General features: G+C 36.0%; 1 protein-coding gene across 1 annotated transcript in view; it reads right to left on the minus strand.

Annotated features, from left to right (window-relative positions):
* The window catches only part of TAF3 (TATA-box binding protein associated factor 3), a 252072-nt gene that overhangs the window by 62354 nt on the left and 164231 nt on the right, over window positions 1-25487 (minus strand). The window contains exon 4 of the mRNA XM_072653403.1: window positions 6869-6951. Within this exon, the coding sequence (XP_072509504.1) occupies window positions 6869-6951 (83 nt within the window). The remainder of the gene's footprint in view (window positions 1-6868; window positions 6952-25487) is intronic.

The raw sequence follows: 25487 nt of genomic DNA on the forward strand, positions 1-25487 counted from the left end.
TCTTTTGAAAAGTCTTATTAAATTTGATCCATACATGTATCTATAGTATCCTTGACAGAAATATGAAAAGAGAACAGACAGGCTTCTATAAATGATATTCTACAGGAGACATAAGCAAGGTTTCTATCAGGAAGACATAGTTAGCAAAGGTAGTCACTACTGTGATGCAAGATGCTTTATTTAAGATCCTAAAGAAACCAGGAACCTCTAAATATGGTGAGTAGGGTACTCTTGGTGCTCCTATCTGCAGGATATAACACTTTTATTACATTGAGCCCCAGAACATTAGAGTGTCTCTTCAATAAGATCCATAATTAATTAAAACAATCCATATAGGAAACATAGTAAACATTTAAATGTTTGTTGAATTTAATCAAATGGATGTAAAATATCTATAGTCCCATTTATGACAAGTAGTTGGATGCACACTGTCAACTATACAATAATAAATTTGTATATCTGAGATAGGCCCTGCAGATTGGCAAGGAGTTGAGTCTAGAATGGCATAAAAAGTGGTAAACAGACTGGATTACATCTGGTAAATTGCAGGTTTCAATGATCATCAGTTCTCCTACTTATTTGACCTTGGGCACCTTGCTGGGTCTCAGTTTTCTTATCTCTAAAATGAGGTGGCTGTATGTCTCAAGGTTCTTTCTCTATAATTCAAAATACCCATTGCTTAACCATAAAGTTTCTCCCAGTTATACAATATCATTGCAAATCTCAGAATATCACCCTCTCATGAGAAGGTACCCATAAGGAATGAGTCATATATGGGAAATTACTTCATAGCAGTATGAGGCTACTTCAGTAATGAATTCATGATATCAGTGGTGAATATTCTCTTTCTAATAAAGCACTGGATTCTGTCTGTCTTGTAGAATGTCTGTCCATAGAGTTCTAATGTGCTATGAGCTTTCCTTTAGATTTGAGGCCATAGCATGGGCACCACAAGAGAATTTGGACTAATCACTAGATACATACTGCTCTTGCTACTTAACCAGCCTATTCTTTTGTCCTAGTGAATAATGGGGGTGGTGAATCACTGAATCAATCTATTAAAAAGCATCTATTAAGTGCTTACTATATACCAGGCACTGCACTAACATACTGATGCAAAGAAAATTTAAAATATAGTCTCTTCACTCAAGGGATGCTCCTTTTAATGGGAAAAACAATATGCAAATGATGCAGGTGTTCCCCAAAGCTCTAACCTGAGCCCTCTTTTCTTCTCCCTATACTAGTTTGCTTAGTGATGTCATTAGCTTCCAAGGATTCATTTATCAAATCTATGCCAACTCATTTTTGCCTTTCTTTGTATCCCCAGTGCAGTGCATGGCACATAGTAGGAACTGAAGAAGTTCCTACTGACTGGCTGGCTAACATATAATACATGTACTATGTAAATGGGAGGTGATCCCTTTGGGAAGGATTCGGAATGGGAAAGCCGAGATTTTTGAGCTGAGTTTTGAAGGAAGTCAGGAGGCAGAGATGACGAGGAAGAGAACTTCAGGCAAGAGAACAGCCAAGAAGGAACAACTAGAAGGGAATTGTTGCTGGACTGTGAAGTACAAGGAAGGAGGCAAAGTTTTAAGAAGGCTGGAAAGGTAGAAAGGAGTCAGGTTGCCATGGGCTTTAAAAACCAAACAGAAGATTTTATATTTGATCCTAAAGCTCAAAGGGAACCACTGGTGTTTACTGAGTAGGAGAGGGTGACTTGGTCAGCTCTGTGCTTTAAGATTGCTTTGGGAGCTGAGCGCAGGATGGACTGAAGCAGGGAGAGGCTTGATGCAGGATGAATGACTAGCTAGAAGGCTCTGGGTTATTTTAGTTGAGACAAGGGAAATGTATAGAAGAGATGTGAAAGCAGAAATGATAACACGACTTGGCAACATATTGGATAGGAGGAGTAAACGTGGAAGAGGAATCACAGATGATCCCAAGGTTGTGAGTCAAAGGGACTAGACTGACAGGACATGAACAAAAGGACAAGCAGGAAAAGCAAATCAAAGGTGAAGGATAATACACTGTTGGATTAATTAATGATTAGATCAAAACTGTTAAGGAAAGACTATTAAGTTGGAACATGGGAGATGGATTGACAGAAAAGGAAAGGATATAGGGACTAGATGAATATGTTGAGGATATTATGTTTTGGTTTGGTTTTTCTCATGGTTTCTCCCATTCATTTTAATTCTTCTATGCAACATGACCAATGTGAAAATGTGTTTAATAAGAATGTACGTGTAGAACCCTTGTAAGACTGCAGGCCATCTCAGGGAGGGACGGGGGATGGAGGGGGTGAAAATCTAAGACTAAGTGATTGTAGAAAACTGAAAACAAATAAGTTAGTAACAATAATAATAATAAAAGGGGAAAAAAGCAAATATTTCAGGAGCGAAGCAGACATAAAGATGAAAAAACATGAGATTATAGAGAAGGAATTTTCAGCATTCAAAATCATTGAGGTAAACAGTTACGAGTGATGGTAAGATCAAAGGAATAACTCTCCCTGTAGAAAACTAAGGCAGACCTGAGTGGTCGGTTAGAGAATTGAAGAGTGATGACCAACAGGGTCTGGGTACATAAAGGCACACCAATTTACATACTGAAATCCCCAAGTACGAGGGTATAGGTTGGCAGAGCCACTGCCCATTGAAATCTTTGTAGTTTACCAGACGTAATCCAACCCATTGGTTTTCTATTTTTCGATATTGGAACCTAATTTTCCATCTAGATGTTTATCCCAGATATATGAAGTTACTAGACTCCTTGAAAAAGAAAGGAGAAACTGGTATATCACAGCAACAAATATTTCAACTAAATAATATAAATGTATGGAAAGAGGAGAGGCTGCTGAATGATAGGGGCAGAAGGGGGATCTGGAAGTGGCAATGGGAATAAGCCAACTCTTTTCTTGTGTAGTGAGTTAGCAGGATTAGAAAAGAAACAATGAGACTTCACGAGAGTAGCCAGGGATTTAATGTCTTCCACAGAAAACTAGGTTTCCTCAAATATGAAAAGACAGAAGAAGTATAAAAAGAAGATGAAGGGAAACTTGTTAATGATTAATAAATTTAGAGGGCAAAGGGCAGAAGAAGAAAGGAAATGAGGAACAGTAGGCTTAAATCAGATGAAGAGAGAGAGCAAAGAGATAAAAATTATGAGGATCGGGGGGAGTTGAAGGAGTAAATTTGCTAGCCATAGGATAGAGGACATACCAATTGGTTGGAGACTCTTATTTCAAAGGTGAATTTGGGTGTGGGTGTTTCTGCTCCAAATATCAGAAACGTGGAAGTGGTAATATTAAAGGGTTTGGGCAAGCAATCTTTGTATGGAAGAACCATTTATATTTTGTGCCAGTTACATTTCAAGAATGATGGACCCTGAGGTAATTAAATAAAAAGTTTCCCAAAGAAGGAGCAAGCAAGCATTTCACTCTACCTTAGGGCTGATGTCCATGGTCCTAGACATTCTGGAATTCAGTCTGGTCCCTGCAGTCTTAGTTGGGTGGCCTTTTCTGAGATTCTAATCTTTCTGAATCCAAAGATGACATGAGACCCTGGGTGGGTGGCTCTGGAAAACTGTTTTAATTCTGCCTCTCTACTCTTTGCAGAAATAAAAACAGAGCTAAATAATTGGAGAAATGTTAACTGCTTATGAGTAGGCTTAGCCAAAAATATTACATAAATTAACTTACATATATAGTGTCATACCAAAATACCAAGGATTATTTTATATCTAGAAAAAAATGAAATTAATAGGGAGATACAAAAGAATAAGAATTTCAAGGTAACAATGAAGACAACTGGCAAGGCAGAGGAATCTAATACTACCAGAGCTCTAACTATACTACAAACTAATAATTATTTAAATTATTTGGAACCAATTAAAAATGAGTTTATCAATCTTTCAGATTAAGTATACAACACACAGAGGCTAGAGAATGCAGCCTAATTATGTAAATATGTAAGTTACACAAATATGTAAGTAATTGGGGCAGGGTCTATGAATTTAGCAGAAAGTAGATACATACAAATATCACATGCCATATACCAAGATAAACTCCAAATAAATACATGACTGGAACATAAAAGGTGACATAACTAGCAAATTAGAAGAGAAAGTAAGAAATTTTCTTTCAGATCTATGAAGAGGTAAAGGGTTTGTGATATAGGTTCAAGAAATAAAGAGAATCACAGAAAATAAAATGGCCAATTTTGATTATATAAAATTGAAAATGTTTTGTACAAACAAATTTAATGCAGTTAAAAATTAGAAAGGAAATATGTGACTAGGGAAAAAAATCTTTGCAGTACGTTTCTCTGATAAATGTCTCCTATCTAACATAAGGAATCTTTTCCAATTTATAAGACTAAGAAGCATTCCTCAATAGATAAAATGGTCAAAGGAAATAAACAGAAGAAGAAATCGCAAAAGAAGAAATCTAAGCTAACAATAACCATATAAAAGTGCTTCAAATCACTAATAATCAGAGGCAAAGATGACAAAAGAGGAAAATGAAAACTACTGGAGGGGCTTTGGAAAAATGGGTACACTAATGCACTGTTAGTAGAGTTCTGAATTGGCCCAGCTATTCGGGAAAGCAATTTGGAACTGAACTCAGAAAGCTTTATTTCCAATCCTAGAAGACTGTGTCCTTTTTACAAAGAGATTTTGCCTCTACAATTCATAAATGGTAAAAAAATATCAATAGGTAATTTTCAAAAAAAGAAATCCAAGCTACCAATAAGCAGTTAATGAAAAAAAAAAAGGCTCCAAATCATCAAGTCAGTGAAATGTAAACTAAATGAGCTCTGAATACCATCTCATATTTCCCAGACTGGCAAAATTGACAAAGAAGGAAAATGACAAATGTTAGAAGGGCTACAGAAAAACCAATACATCAATACTCTATTGGTAGAATTTTAAATCGTTCCAGTCATTCTGCAAATCAATTTGGAACTACACATAAAAAATTACTATACAATATCTACTCTTTGATCTAGCAATATCACTAAAAGTCCTACACTCCAAAAAGATCAATAAAAGAAGAAAAAGACTCATATGTACAAAACATTAATAGCAGCTCTTTTTGTGGTGACAAAGAACTGGAAACTACTACGGTTTCCATTCTGTTGGGAATGGCTGAACAAATGGCTGAATATAGCACAGTATTACTGGACTATAAGAAATGATGAAAAGGACGGTTTCAGAGAAATGTGGAAGACCTTGAACAGGACAAGAACTATTTACACAGTAACCACTGGAAAAACAAATAATTTTGGAAGTCTAAGAATTGGACTTAATTCTGACCAACCACAATTCCAGCAGACCAATGTTGAAATATGTTATCTGAATGAGACATCTATGTTTTGTACATGGACAATGCAGAAATTGGTTTGGATTGCCTATGCATATTTGTTAAAAAAAAAATTTTTTTCCTTTCCTTCCTTCCTTTCAATGGGAGAAAGAAAGGATTCTTGTTGAAAAAATTTGAAAAAAACGTTTTTAAACAAAAAAAGGGTCTTTGCCCTATATGGCTACACTGTAGTACTTTGATGTACATTGCTGGGAAATGGCAGATGAAGTAGTAGAAGACTATAGAATGCCTCTTTGATGAAATGAACCACTGAGAACATGAGAAGCCCAATTAAATTCTTAGGCCCAAATCAGGGACACTACAAATTTTTATGGCTATAAACTGAATGGTGCTTGAATGCCTTGGGAATCTTCCCTTTACCAAACTTTGGTTGTTTACAGTTTAACCTATTCTGGTTTAAGATTTTGTCTAAGGGACAGAAATGGAGACATATGTTTACATATATTAGACTCTAATATGTGGAATTCTACTGAAAGATATTTGATGTGACACCAAGATAATGAGACTGATTTTCCTTTGTTGCTTATAGTAACAACTAACATTTATATAATGGGTAAGTTTACAAAATACATTTCTGACATTAACCATGTGAAGGTTTTATTCTTTCATAAATACATCATGTATGAATTTTCAATACTAAAAACACACAAAAAAATATGAAATACAAATCTCCAATTCCTTAATTTGAAATAAGGGCTGGTTGATCCAGTGACTTACTATGTAAATCATTCAGGATAATTTAAAAACCTGGATTCACATTTCCAACTTTGTTTTGTTTCTTAAATAGTCATTGAGGGCTTCAGTTATTATTTTTCACATAATATCTCTAATCAAGCCTTTGAAGGACTTTTGATTTATTTACTACAAAAGCAAAAACATTTACTACTTGAACTAGAAAAGAATATTCTTTTTCTGTTGTGATGTTAGAAAATAAATACTTGAGAAGATATGACATTATACCCAGAAATTCATTAATTTTATGGCATTTTATTCTCTAGTTCAAGGATTCCTAACCTTTTTTGTATCATGAATCTCTTTTGGCCATCTGAAGAAGTTTATAAACCCCTTCTCAGAATAAGATTTTTTACTTACGTAAAATACAAAAGATTACAAAAGAAACCAAAGGTCAGTGAAAATAAGAATGTAAAATTTTTCCCATCAGAGTTTATGGATTCCTTAAAAATCTATCACACCAGATTTTATTTTATGCTCTATTTTAAAAGTGTCCTACACCAGTCTTGAAATAACAACTAAGAATCTGTAAGATCAAAATTAGCAAAAGTAGCTATATATGAAGAAGCATATAAAAGAATCTAGAATTTTTAAAAATGAAATATACTAAATAAAATATACCAAAAAAGGATTTTGTGATTGCAAATCCAAAGGTTTCATGTAACTTTAGATAAAATGTAGAAAAGGGTTAAATTTAAGAAAATTAAGAGAGAATTATTTTTCCCTCTTTGATTCAAAGCTCTTTGTACTTACATTTTGTCTTGGCCAGCACCTACTCTTAGTGTCAGTCGAGGAATAACTGGTGATGGGGCTGGAACAACTGGTTCTACTTTTATCTGTTCAAGAGAGTACATTAGAAAATTAAACATAGTTTTCAATAAAATATTCCATCCCTCTCTCTCCATCCCACCTCTTAAAAACTAGATAAACAAGTTCAAGTCTCAACTATGACTAAATTAGGGAGGAAGGGAAAAAAACATTAATATGGTACCTACTATGTGCCAGGTACTGTGCTAAGTGATTTACAAATCACTTTGTGATTTTATTATTTTATATTATAAATATGACAATCTATATTATATTACAATAAAGTACAGCATCCTAAGAGCTGCTGAGAAATTCAGAGCAAAGTAATCGTTCCAACTACATTCTTAAGTAAATGCATTCTTAAGTAAAAGGTACACAGTCACTTTGAGAAATCTAAAATTCATTATCACAATGTAAATAATCAAGTGAAATTATTTCTGCCTTTGATTTTGCCAATTTAGGTTAATTTCTTGAACTTGGAGAGAACTGTCAAATATTAAATAACTGTACCACATAAGAGCAGCTAGGTGGTACAGTGGGTAGAGCATGAAACCTGAAATCAGAAAGACTGATTCAAATTTTGCCTCAGACACTTACTAGCTGTGTGACCCTGAGCAAATCACTTAATTTCTGTAGCCTCAGTTTCTTCAACTATAAACTGGAGATAAAAACAGCACTAACCTCCCCAGGTCCTTGTGAGTTTCAAATGAGATAATATTTATAAAGCACTTAGCATAGTGTCTGGCACATAGTAAGTGCTTAATAGATGCTTGTTTCCAGCCTTCTTTTCTTTCTTATCTAAATCCACTGAATGATTCATTCCCCTTGGGTGATTTTTTTTTAACAGGACTTACTCTTCCAGTCTAAGCCTGGACTGCATTTGCTCTAGAGTGCTTGAGATAAATTTCAATAAGGCTTGATATGAAGTTCTAGCTTGGATAGGCAACAGCTATACTGATTAACGACAATTAGGTGCTTGTTAAAGGTTATTTAGTCCCAACTCTTTTTTTTTTTTTTTTTGCCATTTCAGTGTTCAGAGTAGCTTCTGTCAGGCAATGCTTATAGTCCATTACAGAAAAATATGTAAACATGCATATGTACTGTCTGGGATATAATGAGATAAATTTCCAATGCAATGGCTTCTGTGCTATATTAAGAACAGGAGTAGGGAAGATAGAGGGGTGTCCACTGAGAAATGAAACAGATTTTACCACAGTTCTAGTATCACTCTGGATAATGGGTAAATTACTGATAAGGAGGGAAATTCCAGGAGGATTACATTTTGTCTTGATCAAACAGACCACATCTGCAGTACTATCTATATATAGATCAGGGCACCATATTTTAGGGACAAGGAGAAGGTGAAGTACATCCAAAGGCATGACCAGGAGGACCTGAGATCATGCTATTCAAGGACTTGATGAAGGAGTGGGGCAGTTCATCTTTGAGAAGAGTCAGGGACTCAGTGCTATGTTATCTGTCTTCAAGTACTTGTAGAGTTCTGAAAAACAGGAGAGGTACTACAGTTCTTCTGCTCAGCTCCAACCAGTGATCCCATGAATACTGGGTAGGGGTTGCTAGAAAGAGATCTCAGCTTAACAGAGAAAAAACTTCTGACAATTGTGTTGTCTAAAAGGGGAACGTGTTGCTGCTGGAAGAAGTGGATGGCTTATGACTGGAGATATTCAAACAAAGCCTAAATGATTATTTGTCAGACTTGTTCCACAAGAGGTTACTGTTCAGGTATGGATTGGCCTAGATAGTCTCTGAAGGTCCTTTCTAACCCCAGAGATTCTGCGAAATCTGTGAAATAAGGTAAGTGTGCAGTAGGCAGCAATGAAATGTCCAGCACATACAGTATACTTCATCTGAATAATTCTTTTTTCTCTAAAGTGAGTGATTAAACAATAATCAATTAGCCTTTGGCAGGTACAGTGTGTAAGGACTTCATATATAATTCCATTTGTAGTGCAGTTTGACACAGTAGAATACTCAAGGGACCCCCAAGTAAAGAACAGCTTGTCAGCCTGGTCAGTAAAGGAGTTCATTGTGGTTCTGATTCTCTCTAATCTTCCAAAAACTGAATCCCAACAGTTAGTTACTTATGTTTATACACACTTGATCCCATCCTGTAAAATAATTCATCCTTGATCCCATCCTGTAAAATAATGTTCTTGAGGCACAGATATAACCACATCACTCTCATCCTCAAAAAACTTCAGTAGTTCCCATTCCTCTAGGTTAAAATACAAAATCCTCAGCCTGTAATTCAACACCTTCCAAAATCTGGCTCCAACCTGTCCTTCCACTTGAGCTCCAATTTGGCCTCACATACTTACTAGATGTACAATCCTGGGCATGTCACTTAACTTCTGTTTGCCCTAGTTTTCTCAGCTGTAAAATAGGGATAATACCCCCTCTACCTTGCAGGGTTGTTGTGAGTAACAAAAGCAATTCTCTTCGTAAAGTACTTACCAAAATATTTGGCACACAGTGGGTACTTAATAAATGTTCATTCCCTACTCCCCCTGCCTCCTTATTTCTTTCTCATTAATTTCCTTCACAAACTCTATGTTAGAGCCAAACTAGACTATTAGGTATTTTTCAGACTTGCTACTCTACCACTTACACTGATGCATTTATACAAGCTGTACCCAATATCTAAAATATGCTCCCTCTTCTTCTCTATCTCCCCAAACAGAAACAAAGAGTTGCTTCAGTAAAGGAGCAGAATATATTAACCCACAAAAATTAATAGCCATTCTATACATTATTTTAAAAAATTCTAGTAGAATGATATAGAATATAAAATTCCATTCACAATTACTATTGAATTCTTAAGCTATCTGGGAATCTACTTACCAAGACATAACATCATAATTGTAAAACTACACCTATAAAGCAACATTTACAGCAATAAAGGAAGATTTCAAAAATTGGAGATGAATTAATTACTCATGGTTGGGTCATTAGCATAATAAAAATCACAATACTACCTAATAAATTTACAGATGCAGTGCCATACCAATCATAAAACCAAAGGATTACTTTATAAAACTAGAAAAAGTTCACATGGAGTAATTATCAAGGCAAATCATGAATAATATAAGAAATAAATAAGAATTGGTTTGTAGTACTGGATATCAAAATCTAAAACTAAGCAGTAGTAATTAAAATAATTTAGTAATATTTTTTAAAATAGACATGTTGATCAGAGTAGGTACACGTGATCCAGAAGGATGTGAACAAAGTAGAAGGGTGTTTTGCAAAGTCAAGGACACAAATTACCAAGTTGAGGACTTGGTACTGCAAAAAGCTGCTAGGGAAAATGGAAAAGAGCCTCAAAAAAATTAGGTTTAGATAAATACCTCATATCATATGCTACTACAAGCTCCAAATGGACACATGCCCTAAATATAAAAGGTCATATTACAAAGAAACTAGAAATAGGAAGGAAATAAGGGTTTCTCAATTATGGAGAGGGAAAGAGTTCTTCACCAAACAGGGGATAAAAGGGAAAACAGGAGATAAAATGGGCAACTCTGAATACATAAAAAACTGAAAATGTTCTGAACAAAGGCAACATAGTTAGAATAAGAGGAGAAAAAAGTGAATTGAGAAAAAATACTTGTAGTAATTGTCACTGATAAAAGTCTGAAATAATGTATAAAAAAATAAGAGGAGACATTATTTTTCTGGCAATGGACAGAAGAGTTTTTGACCAAAAAGGAAATAAAAAATAGCAAAGGAGATAAAACTGCTCATTTTGATTACATAAAACTAAAAAGGCTCCGCACAAAGGCATTGCAATTAGAAAAAGAAGAGGAAAAAGTGAACTGTGAAAAAAAATATTTGCAGTGAGTTTCACCGATAAAAGCCTGAAACAGAAACTATTATATAGAGGATTCATTAAAAATTAAGTGATTAAAGAATATAAATAGGAAGCTCTGAAAAAAAGAAAGCCAAGTTATCAACAGTCAAATGTTCCAAATCCTATCAGATTTTCAAAAATGACAAATAAGGAAAAAGACAATTATCAGAAGAATTGAGGGAGGACAGGCAAACTAATGTATTACTGTGGCACTGTGAACTGATCCAGTCATTCTAAAAAGCAATTTGGAAATGTGCCCCCAAAGTACCTACACTGTGCCACTCCTTTGACCTAGCAAAGCCACTTGTAGGCATATAGTCCAAAATAGATCAAAGAAAGAAGGAAAGGACACTTATGTACAAAAATACATATAACGGCACTCATTATAGCAAGGAATTGGGGGGAAAAAAGGAAGAATCCAGCAACTGGGAAATAGCTGAACAAATTGTGCTATATGAATGTAATAGAATATCATATTCCATCAATCAGAAATGAGTAAATAGTTCAGAAAGGCCTATTAAGAGATAGAACCAAGATTCGCCTTAACTTTCTCCAAAACCCCTCCAAAACTTCTAATTACACCGCGAAACAAATTCTGGAGTGGTAGATCCCACAAAAGGACAGAGTAAAACAAGTGGAAGGTAATGATTTTATGAGACATCAAGAAACAATAAAGCAGATTCAAAAAAAAAGAGAGAGAGAGAAGAAAATAGAAGAAAATGGGAAATATCTCATTGGAAAAACGACTGACCTAGAAAATAGCTCTGGGAAAGAATTATTGGACTACCTGAAGACCACGATTTAAAAAAAAAAGAGCCTAGACATCATAGCTCAAGAAATTATCAAGGAAAACTGCCCTAATATTCTAGAATCAGAAGGTAAAATAGAAATGGAAAGAATTCATTGATCATCTCCCGTAAGAGCTCCCTGAATGAAAACTCCCAGGAATATTATAGCCAAACTCCAGCACTTCCAGGTCAAGGGGAAAATACTGCAAGTAGCCAAAAAGAAACAATTCAAATATGATGGAGCCAGAGTCAGGATAACACTTTCTACATTAAAAGTACTGGAGGGATTGGAATATGATATTCCAGAGTTAGGATCATGACCAAGAATCAACTACCTAGCAAAACAGATTCAGAGAGGAAAAAATGGACATTTGATGAAACAGAAGACTTTCAAACATTCCTGATTAAAAGACCAATGCTGAATAGAAAATTCAACTTTCAAACATAAGATTCAAGAAAAGTATAAAAAGGTGAACAGAAAGAGAAATCATAAGAGATTCAACAAAGTTAAATTGTTTACATTCCTATATGGCAAAATGATATTTGTAACACCTAAAAACTTTCTCATTATCAAGGCCTTAGAAAGAGTATAAATAGACAGAGGGTACAGATGTGACTTGAGTATGATGCAACAAATAGCGGGTCAAAAATAGGAATGCAGGGGGAGGAGCCAAGATGGTGGCATAGAAAGACATACATACGCTAGCTCCCAACCCACAGCCCATAAAATACCTGTAAAGAAGAACTCCCAACAAAATCTGGAGCAGCAGAAGCCACAGAGCAATGGAGCGGATGAGATTTCTGTTCCAGAGGGACCTGAAAAACCGATGCCAAAAGTCGCGCACCAGACCCGGAGGAGCAGAGCCCAGCCCTGCCCTGGCTGCACGGCACCGAGAGCAGCCGATCCAAGCAGGCTTCAGGGACTGAATCTCCAGCGGCTGAGCAGGTCCCTCCACCCAGAGACGCCAAAGGTCGGTGAGAGAGTCATTTTGGCTCGCAGAGAGGAGAGTGGGGTTTTCCCATAACTCAGGCCCCCTGGGGAGGCAGCAGCAGACAGGGGCTCCCAAAATAGGCAGGAGCTTGGATCCATTGTTGAAGGTCTCTGCATAAACCCCCTGAGGGAACCGAGCCCCTAGTGGGGGCCCTGCCCCCACCTGAGCTCCTGAACTTAATTTCACACTGAATAGCTGCCCTGCCCCTGCCGAAAGCCCTGAGGCTGGGAAGCAACATTGGAATCTCAGCCCCTAAGCTCTAGCTGGGCGGATGTGGAGGCAAGGTGGGTGTGGAAAGGAAACTCAGAAGTCAAGTCACTGGCTGGGAAAATGCCCAGAAAAGGGAAAAAAAAATAAGACCATAGAAGGTTACTTTCTTGGTGAACAGATATCTCCTCCCTTCCTTTCTGATAAGGAAGAACAATGCTTACCATCAGGGAAAGACATAAAAGTCAAGGCTTCTGTATCCCAAACATCCAAAATTAATATTCAATGGGCTCAGGCCATGGAAGAGCTCAAAAAGGATTTGGAAAATCAAGTTAGAGAGGTGGAGGAAAAACTGGGAAGAGAAATGAGAGAGATGCAAGAAAAGCATGAAAAGCAGGTCAATACCTTGCTAAAGGAAACCCCAAAAAAATGCTGAAGAAAATAACACCTTGAAAAAGAGGCTAACTCAATTGGCAAAAGAGGTTCAAAAAGCCAATGAGGAGAAGAATGCTTTCAAAAGCAGAATTAGCCAAAAGAAAAAGGAGGTTCAAAAGCTCACTGAAGAAAATAGTTCTTTAAAAATTAGAATGGAAGAGATGGAGGCTAATGACTTTATGAGAAACCAAGAAATCACAAAACAAAACCAAAAGAATGAAAAAATGGAAGATAATGTGAACTATCTCATTGGAAAAACAACTGACCTGGAAAATAGATCCAGGAGAGACAATTTAAAAATTATGGGACTGCCTGAAAGCCATGATCAAAAAAAGAGCCCAGACATCATCTTTCACGAAATTATCAAGGAAAACTGCCCTGATATTCTAGAACCAGAGGGCAAAATAAATACTGAAAGAATCCAATCCACCAATCCCCTCCTGAAAGAGATCCAAAAAGAGAAAACTCCTAGGAACATTGTGGCCAAATTCCAGAGTTCCCAGGTCAAGGAGAAAATATTGCAAGCAGCTAGAAAGAAACAATTCAAGTATTGTGGAAATACAATCAGGATAACACAAGATCCAGAAGCTTCTACATTAAGGGATCGAAGGGCATGGAATATGATATTCCAGAAGTCAAAGGAACTAGGACTAAAACCAAGACTCACCTACCCAGCAAAACTGAGTATAATACTTCAGGGGAAAAGATGGTCTTTCAATGAAATAGAGGACTTTCAAGCATTCCTGATGAAAAGACCAGAGCTGAAAAGAAAATTTGATCTTCAAACACAAGAATGAAGAGAAGCATGAAAAGGTAAACAGCAAAGAGAAGTCATAAGGGACTTACTAAAGTTGAACTGTTTACATTCCTACATGGAAAGACAATATTTGTAACTCTTGAAACTTTTCAGAATCTGGGTAGTTGGTGGGATTACACACACACACACACAGACAGAGCACAGAGTGAATTGAATAGGATGGTATCATATCTTAAAAAATGAAATTAAGGGGTGAGAGAGAAATATATTGGGAGGAGAAAGGGAGAAATGGAATGGGGCAAATTATCTCTCATAAAAGAGGCAAGCAAAAGACTTTTTAATGGAGGGAAAAAGAGGGGAGGTGAGAGAAAAACATGAAGTTTACTCTCATCACATTCAACTAAAGGAAGGAATAAAATGCACACTCATTCTGGTATGAAAACCTATCTTACAATACAGGAAAGTGGGGGAGAAGGGGATAAGCAGGGTGGGGGGGATGATGGAAGGGAGGGCAGTGGAAGGAGGGAGCAATTTGAAGTCAACACTCTTGGGGAGGGACAGGATCAAAAGAGAGAATAGAAGCAATGGGGGGCAGGATAGGATGGAGGGAAATATAGTTAGTCTTACACAACACGACTATTATGGAAGTCATTTGCAAAACTACACAGATATGGCCTATATTGAATTGCTTGCCTTTCCAAAGGGAATGGGTGGGGAGGGAGGGAGGAAGAGAAGTTGGAACTCAAAGTTTTAGGAACAACTGTTGAATACTGTTCTTACTACTAGGAAATAAGAAATACAGGTAATGGAGCATAGAAAGTTATCTAGCCCTACAGGACAAAAGAAAAGATGGAGACGAGGGAAGGGAGGGATGATAGAAGAGAGGGCAGATTGGTGACAGGGGCAATTAGAATGCTCGGTGTTTTGGGGTGGGGGGAGGGGACAAATGGGGAAAAAATTTGGAACCCAAAATTTTGTGAAAATGAGTGTTAAAAGTTAAATAAATAAATTAAAATAAAACAAAATAAAAGAAATAGGAATGCACTGGGAGAAGGGGAAAGGGAGAAGTAAAATGGGCTAAATTATCTGATGTGAAAGAGCTTTTACAGCAGAAGGGAGGATGAAGGAGGTGGGGAGGAGCATGTGAACCTTATTCTCATTGGAACTGGCTCAAAGAGGGAAAAACATAAACCGGGAAAGAATAAACCGTACCATATAGGAAAGTAGGAAAGGAAGGGGATTAGAGAAGGCAGGGCTTACTGAGAAAGGAAAATGGATTGGGGGACGTAAAAGTCAGCAGAAACAAAACACTTTCAAGAAGGGACAGGGTGAAAGGGGAGAGAGAGAGAGTAGGACAAAAAGGAGGAAAACAGGATGGAGGGAAATACATAGTAATCATGACTGTGAAAAAAATTTTACAGAATGAGTTTTTTTGATAAAGACCTCATTTCTCAAGTACATAGAGAACTGAGTCAAATTTATAGAAATAAGAGCCGCTCCTCAAAGCTATCTCTATTCATATTTTAAAAAAAGCTCTAAATCACTATTGATTAGAGAAATGAAAATTAAAACAACTCTGACCAACCACCCCATACCTATCAGATTGGCTAATATGACCAAAAAAAAAAAATGACAAATATTAGAGAGGATGTGGGAAAATTGAAATAATAATACTCTGATGATGAAGTGGTATACTGACTCAACCATTCTGTAGAGCAATTTGGAACTATGTCCAAAGGGCCATAAAACCATGCATACCCTCTGATCAAGCAATACCATTAACAGGTTTTCATCCCAGAGATAAAAAACAAAAAGGAAAAGGACCTATATGTACAAAAATATTTATAGCAACTGTTTTATGGCAAAGAATAGGAAATTGAGAGGATGTCCACCAATTGGGGAATGCCTGAACAAGCTGTTGTACATGATTGTGACAGAATACTACTGTTCTATAAAAGACGAAGAGCAACATGCTCTCAGAAAAATCCGGAAAGACTTACATGAACTTATATGCAACATGCAGAACCAGAACATTGTATACAGTAAAAGCAATAATGCAAAATGATCAACTGTGACTGACTTAGCTATTCTCAGCAATACAGTGATCTAAGATAGTTCTTAAGGATTTATGATGAAAAAATGCTATTCATCTTCAGAGAAAGAACTGATGGAGTCTGGATGCATATCAGTGGATACTTTTTCTTTATTTTTCTTGGGGTATTTTTTGTCTGTTTTCCTTTACAACATGACAAACATCGAAATATGCTTTGTGTGACTGCACATGTATAACCTATGTCAAAACGCTTGCCTTCTCATTGAGGAGAGGTGGGGAAGAGAATTCAGAATTCAAAAATTTTTTAATATGAATATTAAAAATTGTTTTTACATGTAACTTGGGAAAATACATATATGTATGTATGTATGTATACACACGTGGGGGGGTATCATATGAAATTTACATGAACTGACTCAGAGTGAAGTGAGCATAACAAGGAATATTATTTATACAAAAACTATCAAAAACATCCTTAAAAGACTTAAGTATTCTATCGAGAACAATGACCAATAATGGTTTCAAAAGACTAACATAGGATGTCACTTGTCGTTTGCGTAAGAAGATTCTAGATGCAGAAGGAGGTATAAATTTCCAGCCACAATTCATTACACCACAAATGTTTGCTTGCCTATACTTCTGTAAGAAGGGATGGCTTTTATTTTTGCATCTTAGTGATAGCGTTTTTGTTTTTTTCAGAAGAGAAGAGAGGAAGGAAAAAGGGAAATATCTGAAAAATACTCAGAAATGACTGGGGTTTATAGTGGCTATTGAGGAGCAAGGCCATAATGACACTACTGCACTAAATTTAAAGAATACTAAAAAGAAAAGCTGTAGATTGGATTATTTGCAGTTTGAAGTAAAATCCTTTTCTAGTCTTCCCTATGTACAGAAATGTTTAAGTTTTATATTATTTTCTAGTTCATAATAATTTTTTTTAAAAAATGAACAAAAGGATAATTAAGTTTGGAGTTACAGTAAAGCCCTACATCATGTTACTGTGCTGTTAATTAGTACTTGAACTACAAATAATAAAATGTCTTCTAAGTACAAGGCATTGTGCAGGGTGCAGGGATACAAAGAAACAGTTCTTGCACTCACACAGCTTACATTCTAGGATAGGGAACACAATAATACACAGATATCTTTAATACAATGTAGGGAGTGAAGGGGCCTAGGAAAATATTAAGAGAAAGAATTTTTAAGAAAATAAGAAGATGGAAAGGGTATTTAAAACTGGAGATTAGGAAAAGCTTCATAAAGGAAGTAGCACCTGAGGTGAATCAAAGTAACAATAGGATGCTAAATTATAGCAATAAAGAGGGAATGCATTCCAGGTATAAAAAATGTACACAGGTAAGAGACAGAAGGTAGGTTAAAGGAATAGATAATATTCCAGTTGTATCAGGGTGACTTAAGGTCTTACATTATACAGGCTGTCCCAAAAGTCTTAGTGTAATACTAAGTTTTAATACCCTATATATCTGCATGATTCATTTATAGGTGTTGGGTGCTTTCATGTGAAGCATTATACCTTTGAGTTTACATATTAAAGTTCAGAAATTAGTTTTTAAGAACCAGTGGCTAAAGGCACTGTGCTGATTTAAAAAAAGACAGGATCTGTTAGTAGGCCACTCTACTAAGATCTTATATCTGTAGCTGGTTACTGCTGTGTGTAATGTTCATAATAATGAGTCCCCTTCCCCTCATTTAGTATAGTGTTTATATGAATCACCCCCTTTGTCTATGCGAAGCATAAGAAGTAATTATATACACTCACATATAAATAATGTAAACCCCACTGCTTGCTAGATTTTGTGTCCTGTCTTGATTTGACATTTTTTTTTCAAAAACTTTTTGGCAGATGGGACCTAGCACAGAGGAGAGATAGTCCTTTCTCCAACATACTACTTCTATTAGTTCCTACTCAAACTAAAAGTATGAGACATCATTGTCAGCTAATGTATAATTATGTACTTTCCTTTCCTAAAAGACTACCCTATTAAAAACATATACTTATTGGTGAATATAGAAGTATTTCAATCCCCCTCCCTACTTCCCCTTTAAGTATTCAGATCAATGCCCTCCCCTCCCTTCCAAAAAACCTTTATGATTTAAGTTATTTTCTTAGCAAGGCAAACAAAAACCCTGGCCTTCAGAAAGGAAAATTATTTTTACACTTTCACAAATAAAATAAAGACACCAGAGCTTGACATCTTTTATGAAATACCTCACAATTTCCATTTTTTCAATCTTCTGGCTTTGTTTTAATATTTCTTGCTGCCTCATGGAGTCAAGTTTTCATGTTTTTCTTCTGTAACTCATTTCTTTTTCAGTTTTTTCTTCTAGCACTCTCATTTTTAAAAATCATTTTAACTCTTTTAAAAAATCATCATTTCTTCCAGGAATTCTACTTGAACTTGCGTCCAAGTTGTGTTTCTCTTTGAGGTGCCAATTATAGATATTTTGGACTAAATTTTTTCTCCTGGAGTTTATGTCTTAGACATTCACATCACCATAATTCCTCTTTATGACAGGGCTCTTCTTTGTTTCCTCACTCTTCCAGACTTACTTCTGACTTGAGATTTTATATTAAGGACAGGCTCTGTGTTCTTTTGGAGAAAACGTCTAGGCTGCGCTTGGTTCTGTTTTGCATCCTTTTAGGTCCTGCTGTTGCTGTCTCTGGGTGATAGAGAGTGCTGTGCTATTCTAGGATCTCAGGTTAGAGATCTGAATTGCTTTCAGTGCATTCAAAGCAGTCTGTCTGATCCTGGGCGAAGAGTGATCATTTCCCTCATCTCAGCTCTACAAACTCCTGACGTCAGTTTGGGTCTGAGAAGCATGACTGTTGGCTGTTCCCTAATTGCAGCTTCAGCAGACTGCTGCTGGACAGTGCCACAATCAGCTAGTTGTAAAGTTCTGCAGGTTTACAGTCACAGAACTTCAGCCTTTCCTTTGATTTGAATTCTCAGGCGTGATTATTTCACTAAAGGCTTTTGATGGGCTAGGGGTAGGATCTGAGACTCTAACTCTCAGAATTAGAGCTACACAGATAGCTGATAATCTCTTTTGTTCCTGATCCTTGCCTTGTATTCAGCCTCAGGCCTAGGTTCACTGGTGACCATCATCTGGGATAAGATAGTCTTGCTATCTGCCCTCCTTACAATAATAATCAAATATTACAATTGCTACTGCAAAGGATATGACAAATTACTGCCCTATGGATCCACTCCAAATTCCTAGGATTTAAAGTTGAAGGCTACTTGGATATCTTCCTTAGCTTAACTTAACTACCTTCTGTGTCATATAATTACTTCAGCCTTGTTCATGCTTTGTCCCTATCCTACTCTACCTTCCCCTTGTATTTAAATTTTTATGTGCATATTGCTTCCTTAGAAAAGAGTTTAAGATCTTTGATAGCAAGGATTATTTCACCTCCAACACTAAACACAAAGTAGGTGTATAATAAATTTTCGCTGAATGAGTGAATTTCCTGATCCCCCTAAAATACTGTATCTGTTCTCTTCTCAAATGCTTTAGGATTAATTTGTCTAACATCTCCTTTACTTCAATAATTCCCTGACCTGTATCATACTCCTCTGTTTATCCTCTCCAGTCTGATATAAATTCCTCAAGGCTGGGGTCAATGTTTTATTTTTGGCTTATACTCCCAGAACCTAATACAGTGTCTTGCACACAATGGGTGTTCATTTGAATAAAACTGAAGAGACTAGGTAACTGACTGGGTGTTCAGGAGGGGATAGGAGTATGGCTAGCAGTACGCTAGCATCACTGTCAGAGATAGTCATCAAAAAGAGGAGTAGGTTTATGGAAAAAGAAAATCAGTCAGCTTTATGCATCGTCAGAGTGAGGCACCAATGGAACATCTAAATGAAATGTCCAACGGGCAAGACAGAAATTCAAGAAAGGTCAGAGTTTTAGTTGAAAATTTTGAGTTGTTCAAACAAAGGTGAAGTAGATGAGATGTCTAAAGAAAAAGCAGAGAGAAGAATGCCAAGGACAGAGTGTTGGAAGCCTATCCACATTAAACAGATGGAAAGAAGAAAAACTAGCAAAGGGATAAGAATTAATTACTTTGAAATTACCAATAACAGATAATTGTTAGAATATGACATGCCAATTTATAAATAAATATTGACATACTCATGTTTATGCTATACTCATCCTAGTAGCAATTAAAATGTCATCTCTTAGAAATGTAACTTTTCTCGCATACATACCTTATTATTTCTGAGATAAATGAACAAAATCTAAAATGTTAAATCAAGCAATCAATCACAAATAACAGTCATGGACTGACTGCATCCTTTGCAGACACAAGAAGAAATATTTACCAGGAAATTGTGCTTGTAGGGGTTAAAATAAAAGAGCAGAACTCTGGAGTAATACTAAGAATTGGGGCCAGCAGAAGAGCATTTACAGTGGATTACTAAGCTTCCCAAATCACCAAAGAGGTAAAGTCCAGCAATATAAGACTCCTTTGTAGCTAACTAAAAATACATTGTCAGTGGATTTGTCCAGTTTTATGTATAAGCAATACTTCTTTCACCTGAACTAATACTAGTAGTCATATAAGCCCCTTATTGCCATGTGCTGCATTTTTTTTGCTAATCTTCAAGGATTTAGCTTCTTTTCCACATACCTCAGGGCACCAACTGATAAAGCTCTAACTCTCCATTTTTCCAGGACACCAGCAGTGCGGCCTTGCAAAAAATGAAAATCGCTCAGGAGATTTAAGGGGGAAATTTATTTTTAAAATCCTGACTTGCAGCAAAGAGGTGGATTTAAAAAAAGCTTATCTATCAGGAATCAGTTTAAATTTTAATTCTATCTGGGAACTCTTTCATGCATTCTAGCTTTAAAGTTTATCTTTTGACAGGGACTTTTTACCAAGGTAATGGGCAGCTTTGTCAACATAATCTGTCCAAGTTTGTTTTTTTTTTTTTTTATTAATGCTAAACTCCTTTCCTTATAAATGAACATACACACACATACACACACACAAACACACACACACACACACAGACAGGAGGGAGGCAACAAATTCTTGATAGATCCAACTGCTTTCTATGCAACTATCTAAAAATATAATTGAATTAACAGAAAAAACATTTCATAATTTGTTATTCTGAATTATGTAATGTGAACAAGAAATTATTCTGTTACCATTCATCAGGTATCTGAATAACTAGACATTATTTTCAATTAGCAACATTCTCAGATCACATAAAATATTTCAAATAAGAAAAAAAGTCAATTATATCATTACATTGTAACAGCACAACTCTCACTCAATATAGATACAAGACTAGCTTCTATTATATCTGACAAGTAATTCTTACACTAGAATACAAACTCCTAGAAAACAATTTTTTTTATTATTGAAGGCAAAATAAAAGCTTTAGTTGATTACCTCTTTGAAGAGACTTGACAAGACCCCCTCAAAAAAAAATTACACACACACAGAAGAGAAAAAAATAAACAAATCTACTTTGGAAAGAGAAGCATGCCAATATGTACAACATAGAGTGAAATGTTAACAGGAATACTTTCTTATTCTTTTTATTTTTCATTTTTGGTTATTCTGAATTCCTCCATTTCAACAGTTGATTACTATTCAAAGGAAGGCTAGATAGAAGGTACTAACAGTTTAAACTCAGTCTAAGAATGATTTTATGACCATGGGCAAATCAACTCCATACTGAAAAGCTTTCCTTGCTCTGTCTTCTGGAGACCTTAGAGCAAATGGCAAAACCATGCCTCTGAAATGCTCACATAATTGATGGTAAATCAAAGACTTACATGAAATGATACAATGTGCACTGTTCAGAATCAGAAGAACAACGTACACAGTAACAGCAACACTGTAATGATAATCAAATGTGAAAGACTTAGCCATTCTGATTAATACAATGGTCTGTGACTATTTCAGCAGACTCATTGATGAAAAATGCTATCCATCTCCAAAAAGAAAACTGATGGACTCTGGGTGTACACTGAAGTATATTTTTCTCTTTTTCTTATTCTTTTTCCTCCCACAATATAGAAATGCTTTCATATGTACAATGGGCATCATATTTTTGTGCTTTCTCAATGGGTGGGAGAGGGATGACGGGAAGGAGAGAATTTGGAAACAAAAAAATGTTCTTGGTCATAAGACTTTGAAAATATGTTGATGGAACAACACATATCTGTCATCATTATCTCAAAATAGCTCAAAGAATGTACTCTTAATGAAGGGATAGTGTCATTATCTTTGCTGATGAAGAACAGCTTTACTGTCATTGATAAATTTGATTAGAGCTAATAGAAATGTTAGGTAAACAGTTTTATAAGCTAGCTTTTAAAATATGCCCTCTTGATAATTCAAGACAATGTCTGAGCCACTGAATGTTTATGGGCTCCTATGAGTAGATTAGGATGGTGGCACTTTTGCTCCCATGATTATGTACATTAAATACAATTTAGATAGGACCATTCTCTAATTTATCCAAAGTGCTTTAGTATTGGATTTATTAGAGTCTCTGAAAGCCATCTTCCCATGTTTCTGGCTCTAGAGCAGTGGCCTCTCCAAATATTTTTGATCACTATCCCTAATATATGTATACTTTACTTATTAATAAATTATATACATATATTATTTTGTTAAAAATTATATACATTATAAAACTTACACAAAAATACAAATTAAAGAACAAAATATAGATAAAATAGCATTTGCTCCTAGAGTCATTTGGGAGCTGGTACAGTTGAGTAGTATGGTAACATGCTCAGATTTGCATTTTGGGAATGTCAATTTGGTAGCTGTGTGTAAAACAAGCTGAAGTAGGAACAGAGGATTGAGGCAGAGACACCACTCAGGAGGCTATTTCAGTAGTCTAAGAAAGAGGTGATGAGAATGGCAGTCCTAGAAGTGGAAAGAATGCAATAGGTAGGAGACATATTGATGAGGTAGAAACAATGAGACTTGGAAAATGACTATATATAGTGTGAGGGAGAACAAAGAGTTATAATGGGGTTAAGATATACATTAGCAGAGGGAATATGCACATCAACAAAATTACTACTGCTTGAAGTGGGAGGTAAATGTTATTTAAGGGAAAGTCGGGGGATACAGGAAATGGGGAAAGAGTTGTATTTCTTCTCGCCTGAGGTATTATCTCATTTAGACCACTGTTTTCCAAAGTGAGAATCACAGAATGACCCCAAGGGGTTTATGGTCAACTATTTGGAGGGTGGGAAGATGGGTTATAGCCAACCCTCTCCCCACAACAGCTCATGTGATCTTATCTCCAACACTTCTGCCTCATAACCCTTTACAAAAGACTTTACAGTTACATTCTACCCCCTACAACCTTTGGTCATTTGGTTGTAGGTACCTCAGAGTTAGTGTAACCTAGAGGGATGTATAATCTAACTGAATAGGCATCTGAAATAAATGCTCTAACAACATTCCTGTTCCCCAGATCACTTTATCAGTTCAGAGTTGGGTCCTATTGCTCAGGGCAATGGTTAGTGAGTAAGAGCACCTTTCTTCCCTCTTTGTTTTGTGTAAGAAAGTGAGTCGTATAGGGTGAGCTGATCTCTTACATTATCTTTCTTTCCCCAAATCTACCCTTCATCTGAACTTCCTTATTTCTATTGAAGAAATCACCATCTTTTCAGTCGCCCAGTTTTATAACTTATGATCACAGGTTTCTAAAATCATCAATTTAGAACTGAAAAGGATCTGAGAGGTTATTAAGTCTAACCCCCTTACCCCACTCCCCCATTCTGCATATGAGGTGAAGTCCAAGGAAGTTAAGTGACTTGTCAGGGTCACTTAACTAGTCAGTGTTGGTGGCAGGACTTGAATACATGTTTTCCTAACTCTAACTCCAGCATTCTATCAATTGTTTCACATAGCCCTGAGATAGTCTACTATTCCATGTACCTCTTACCTTAGACAATATATACACTCCATCATTGGGTCTATACTCAGACTTTTCAAACTTTGGCATTTTCAGAAAAGTCAAAGCTCCACTTCCTTAAGGCCCAGGCTAACCTCCACACTATGATGAGACATTTACGTAGACCTGGAGGTAAATGGTACTGACAGGAGGATAAATAAGGTTGGGAAAAAAAAAAAGAATAGAAACCATAACACTACTCCAAATTAATGCTCTCTATATTATCTCTTAAAGGGTATTAACAAATTTTCCACATATCCTACTTGAGTTTGGTCCTTTTGTGTAATGGCTAGGATGTTATAGATGGCAAAGCAGAAAGTAAGATTAATAGACAAATTTAAAAACACAGCTGGTTTATATTACCACACCAGACAGAGACTAACTGGGGAAAATGTACATGTTTCTATAGAATCTGAAGTTGTTAATATGAGAACCAAACTGATAAGAAGTAGCAAGTTATAAGTCAGGGCTACTATTTCTGCAAATTTCATCAATTTTTCCAATTCTTGGGGTGGGTGAGTGGAGAGAAAGAGGAGAATAAAACATTAGAAAATATTCATTAAAATTCATGAATATTTGGCAATATTCTGAAATCTGTCCTAAAATGTCACTTGTATCTCATTTATGCCTTCCAGATCTGATCTATATTTAAAAGTATTGTGTGAAGGCTATGGGATGAGCATGATGATGACAGAATAATAATTCAAATTTATATAGCACTTTATAGCTTACAAAGCATTTTTCTTACTGTATGTTGAAAAAAAGCAGAGAGAGGAAAGACTGAATCCCATTTAGGGACTAATATCAAAACTATATTCTAAACCGCTAATCATAATCCTTAACATAAAGCAAAGATGGCAGCAGAAGTATGAGTACCCAGCTTGATACCCCATGAGTTTAGTGGCCAGAGAAGAAGCCATGTGACTAGCAAGAGACCAAGAAATTTCATCCAAGGTAACTGGTAACCAAGATACTTATGTAAAGTATAGTCAAACTGAACAGAAGTAAAAGGTAAAATTCTAAAATGTTAACTGGGCAATTAACTTAAAATGAAACCAACTGCATTAGCTACCAAGTCAAGAGATTTTTTTTCCATCAAAGTTCTTCACCTTCAACAAGTTTGGTACTAATGTTCACTATGAAAAAATCTGCTTTATTAACACCCTGATGTTAATACCAGAATCTAAGATTCTATCTGGTTTCAGAGGCATCTGATATGATAATGCAGATAGGCAGGAGGAGTGATATAAAATGTACATAAATAAGTTATAAATTAATTTACGGATTAATGGAGTACTAACAACTAGAGATCTCAGGAAAAGCTTCAAGGAAGAGGTGACACCTGAACTGAGTCTTGAAGAAAGGATTTTGACATATGACAAAGAGGGAATATATTCCAGGCATGAGTCTTCATAAATGAATGGAGGCAGGACATGGACTAATGAGTTTTGGAAACAATTGACAGACCAATTTGGTTAGAATGTAGAGTTCA

This window comes from Notamacropus eugenii, chromosome 3 (assembly GCF_028372415.1).
Source record: "Notamacropus eugenii isolate mMacEug1 chromosome 3, mMacEug1.pri_v2, whole genome shotgun sequence".
In the NCBI taxonomy this organism is placed as follows: domain Eukaryota; kingdom Metazoa; phylum Chordata; class Mammalia; order Diprotodontia; family Macropodidae; genus Notamacropus; species Notamacropus eugenii.